Source organism: Gekko japonicus, unplaced genomic scaffold (assembly GCF_001447785.1).
Source record: "Gekko japonicus isolate JY-2015 unplaced genomic scaffold, Gekko_japonicus_V1.1 scaffold1445, whole genome shotgun sequence".
Lineage (NCBI taxonomy): Eukaryota > Metazoa > Chordata > Lepidosauria > Squamata > Gekkonidae > Gekko > Gekko japonicus.
In genome coordinates, this window is record NW_015172599.1 from 83,811 (window position 1) to 88,817 (window position 5,007).

The 5,007-nt window shown below is 50.5% G+C and overlaps 1 protein-coding gene across 1 annotated transcript; it reads left to right on the plus strand.

The window, feature by feature from the left end:
- The first annotated feature begins 722 nt into the window (after positions 1 to 722).
- LOC107119124 (claudin-9-like) lies at positions 723 to 1,382 on the plus strand. The gene has a single exon (XM_015421569.1). The coding sequence runs from the start codon at positions 723 to 725 to the stop codon at positions 1,380 to 1,382; it is 660 nt and encodes a 219-aa protein (XP_015277055.1).
- Positions 1,383 to 5,007: the final 3,625 nt, after the last annotated feature.

Consider the following 5,007-nt stretch of genomic DNA (forward strand, 5'->3'; position numbering starts at 1 on the left):
ACCGTTGTTACCATGGAGCCCCCAATGCCTGTCTCAGCTTGGGCTGCCCGCCCCTCCCATTCACCTGTTGGGGGCACATATAACCCGCCCCTCTTCACTGCTAAGCATCGGCTCCCACGGGATCCTTCCAGAGAACAGCAGGTACCTGTGCGACAAACAATTCAACAACAAACAGCCTGGCCGTGGCCTCAGCGAAGACGGTCTATCCAACTCCCGTTTCCAGCGTCTTCCTGCATAGTTCTCTTTTGCTGTTTCTCCACCTGTCTGTTCTTCCTGATCCAGCATGCCTTCTGCAGCCGAGCTTATAGGTTAACACTTTGTGGACAGGTAAGGGACAATCTCGCTTCAGAAGCCACCTGTTGGATGCTGTCAACAGCCCACCTTCTGAGCTGCTTCTCTTAGCGTGTAACACGGAAAGGCTGCTTTGTACTTTTGCCAGCTGTTTCCCGTAAAGAGACTTGATTCCACAGAGGAGCCCGCAAAAGAATCTGCTCTCCTGGTCCTGTACATTGGCGGAATATTCTCCGAGGTCTTATCATTTGATCTTTCAGGGAAGAAACCTTCACTTTTGTCCCTCCCTTCGAAGACTGAAGGCTTCAATTTTTCATCCTCCTTGCTTAAAGACTTACCATCTTTGGGTTGTTAATCACCTCTTAATCTGGGTGTCCCAGAAACCGAGACAGGAACAGCGTCCTGTGGGGGCTCGGTGAAGACCACCCACAATGTCCTCTGCAGGGCTAGAGATCTTGGCCATGGGCCTATGCATTTTTGGCTGGCTGGGGAGCATTATGTCTTGCGCCCTGCCCATGTGGAAGGTCACAGCTTTCATTGGGAACAACATTGTTGTGGCGCAAATCATCTGGGAGGGACTTTGGATGAACTGTATTGTGCAGAGCACCGGTCAGATGCAGTGCAAGATCTATGACTCCATGTTGGCCCTGCCTCAGGATCTCCAAGCGGCCCGGGCCCTCATGGTCATTGCTGTGCTTCTGGCCATCTGGGCCCTGTTGGTGGGCATTGTGGGGGCCAAGTGCACTAACTGCGTAGACGACGAAGGTGCCAAGGCCCGCATCACCATCACCTCCGGCTCGCTCTTCATTGTCTCAGGGCTCCTCACCCTCATCCCCGTGTGCTGGTCGGCCAACACTATTATCCGCGACTTCTATAACCCGCTGGTGGTCGAAGCCCTCAAGAGGGAGCTGGGAGCTGCTCTCTATGTCGGCTGGGCGGCTTCTGCGCTGCTTCTCCTTGGGGGCTCACTGCTGTGCTGCTCCTGCCCACCACGGGAGGACCGCTACCCACCGCCGCGTATCGGGTATTCTGCCCCGGCCAGATCCACTGCACCCCCAGGCAGCGGGATTGACAAGCGGGACTACGTATGAGTGGTGGTGGTGGTGGAGGTACAATTGCCAGATGTTGCCAGGCCCAAACCCTAACAGGAATCACTGGCGCAAGGACTTTCATGGTAGAAAACTGGGCCAAGGCCGATCGGTCTGGGTTGAGCTGTGATATCTGGCAATTCTGGAATGTTTGTCTCTCTGTGTGTGTGTGACTGTAAGTGCATGTGTGAGTGGGAAGACACGTGAACAAACCGATACACAAAAGAATGAACAAACAGTAATGAAAGAGAACAACAAACAGGAGGGGAATAAAAAGTGCAGAGGTTGGGCAAATGCGAACAGGAAGACAGACGGATGAATTAATGGCTAAGTGCGACAACGGTTATGGGAATGGGAAGTGTGTGGGCAGATGAGTGAGGATGGAACCGCAGCAGTGGACAACTGAGTGAAGCAAGAACAGACTGAGGGGTGGCAGGTGAACATACGAGATAAATTGGCACTTGGAGAACCAACCGCTTTATTCACAACTGTGCCTTGAGGAAGGTTCTTAGGGGTCTGGGGTTTTTTTCCTCCTCCAAGAATGAAAGAATGTGTGAGTGTGAGGGGGAAAACGGGAGAACCAGAGAATGAGGGAAGGAACAATGACCAGAAGGAACGGGATGAAATGAATCAAAGAAAAGGCAAACCAAGCTGAAGCTTGACGTAAAGAACACATGAGGCATGGAAATGGTAGGAAAGGGGGAGTGTCTCACACAAGGTCTGGTTTGCGAGCTGTTTTCAGGAGAGGAGGGGGCATGGCTAGGAGAGCAGTGAGGGGAATGTGGCAGGAGACCCTGACCCTGTCTTGCTTTTGGACTGGTGCTATTTGCTCGCTGGTTAATAATTTGTTAAAGGTTTGCTTATTCCCAGGGGCCCAACAAACAAAGGGGGCTGCTGAGCCCCAACCTCTCCCTGTCCATCTCTCACAGCCTGCCTCAGCCAGATTCAAGAGGAAATGGATCTCTCTCACACAGACACATGCATACATGCAGTGCTTTTGTTGTTGTTGTTGTAAAAAGAAGAGGTGCCAGTGCTCATAGATGAGACTGCAGTGATTTCCACCAATTTCCCCCTCAGGACACGGGACAGCCCCCCCCCCACCATCCAAAGTGTTGGTACTCAGTACAGGTGAGTGCCATTGCACAAAAATGCTCCGGCTACACAACCTCACTATAACTCCCTCTTCTCACACAGCTGGCCTCAGAACCCAGCTGCTCTCAACTTTTTCGACTACAGAGGATGGATTTGGGGGAGTAGGAAAGAAGCAGAGTGTCCTCAACAGTGTTCCCTCTAAGCTGAGTTAGTGTGAGCTAGCTCACAGTTTTTTTAACCTCCGGCTCACACATTTTTTGTCTTTGCTCAGGAAGGATGGCTCCAGAGCAAACTCATTGATGCAGTAGCTAAATCTCTTGCTCACAACTTTCATGCCAGTAGCTCACAAAGGAGAATTTTTGCTCACAAGACTCCACAGCTTAGAGGGAACATTGGTCCTCAGTCTAGGGAAACCGGTATGCTTTTCTTCAGAGTTTCCTAATAATAGAGAGGGGGCAGCTCTCTGAGGCAGTTACTTGACTGGAATAAGATGGGGTCATCAGCTGGACTCTTTTTGTGGTCCTCTCTCTTGCCTAGCCGTGTGTTGTCTTTCTCAAAACTGTGTTATTCAGATAAAAACCAAAATGTTTGTAACCTGGATCTTGGTCTTCTTTTGGGGGGATGGGGAAGTGAAAGGGAGCAACACCTACATGTAAAAAGTTGGGAATGGGAGGGAGAGCAAAAATGTGACAAAATGTTTGTAACCTGGATCGTGGTCTTCTTTTGGGGGGATGGGGAGGTGAAAGGGAGCAACACCTACATGTAAATGTTGGGAATGGGAGGGAGAGCAAAAATGTGTGTGTGAGAAGAAGTTGTTCAGTGTACAACATGGAACCAATTTTCTAACAGGACAGGTGCCATGGTTCACGCTCAGAAACTGTTACCCCTTTGTCCTTTGTCTTATGGGAGTGATGCAGTTATGGAAGGAAGGCACCTGCTGCAGGGCACTATCCCTGGCCACTTCACATGCACCCTGGCACGTTGCATAAAAGTTCCATGGTATAAATATCCCCTCCAAGCACAGGTGTGGTACCCAGGAATGCTACCATACTGCTGGTCTTGCAGTGGTGCGCTAGGGAGCAGCAATGGTTCATACTCAAAAGGAGAGAGCTGCCCGAGACAATAATGCCTGAAGGTGTAACCTCCCCTTTGAATCTGAAGCTCCGATCTCACCCTGGGTGTGCAGAGAGCAGGGCTTCTTCTTCTTCTTTTTGTAAAGAGGTGCTGTAACTCTCAAGAGGGAAATGAAGTTTTCAATCGGTATACTGAAAACTCATGAACTTTTAAGCATATTAAAAAGAATTTTGTTGAAGAGGTTCCGGAACTATGTTCTGGCACATTCCCCCAGGAAAAAGGCCCTGACAGAGAATAAAATGTACTCTTCACATGCTCTGAATCACTCTTTTTAGCCTATTACAAAGGAAGTTTAAAAAACACCTTCATGTAACATGTGATAAGGGCAGAGGTCGATTCGGGGGGGGATCGCAGTTCCCCCGGGTGAGGTGCGGGGGGCGGGGCACATGACGGAGCCCCACCCCCTGCTTCCGGCCGCCCCGCTTCCAGCCCTCATTCAGCCAGGAGGAGGCAGGAGAAGAGGGAGGGTAAGTTGCTTCCTCCCCGCCTCTTCCCACCCCTGCCTGCCTGGGGCCAGGGAGGGCCTTGGCGGGGCTTCCTCGCACTCCCGCCGGCCTTGCAGGTCCACCGCCGAGCCCCTGATGTCAGGGTGTGTGGCATATGCTAATGAGTTATGCTAATGTGTCCCCCTAGCTCTTTTTCTACGAAATGACCCCTGGATAAGGGAAATGTTTAGTTGGTTCTAAGGGGGAAAAGAGGGCCAGACTCAAATTAAGCTTTGTGGTATCTATGCCACAGAAGGACAGAAAATTGTGCCAGGAACATGTGCAAAAGCAAGGGAACTGGAGTGACCAGTGGCTTTACCTAGGAGCAGAAAAGTTACTAAATGTAAAAGACACACAAAGTGTATGCTGATGATGTTGACGAAAGCAGGCACTTTGGGGAATCCACCACAAGGAAATGGACCAGCTAAGCAAATGAGGGAACAGTGAAGAGGCTTATATTTTAGGGAAAGGCAAGTGTTAATGTATAACATGGGCAAGAGTCAGAGTGACTGTGTTAATGGGGGCAGCGGTTGTGAGAGGAAATCATGCTCTTTATTTCCAGGTGTCAAGGAGACCGCTGTTTGGAAGACAAATGCATTCTGCCCACGCTCAATGGCAGGGGTCATTTAGTAGAAAAAGAGGTGCAGGAGCTCATTAGCATAACTTATTTGCATAACTTATTTGCATATGCCACACCCCCTGTCATCACCGGAAGTGTGTCAGAAGGCAACACCCACCGCTCAGGCTCCACTGGACTGTTTTGGATTGCTAGCTATGGGGGGGGGGACGACGACATGCAGATCTGCCCTCACAGAGGAGGGAGAGCTTGTACCTGAGGGAGAGCTTGTACCTGAATAAAACTTGGTCTTAAAGGTGCCACTGGACTGTTTTGGATTGCTAGCTATGGGGGGGGGACA

Coding starts and splice junctions, on each gene's coding strand:
- LOC107119124 (XM_015421569.1), top strand. CDS start 723: ATGTCCTCTGCAGGGCTAGAGATCTTGGCCATGGGCCTATGCATTTTT.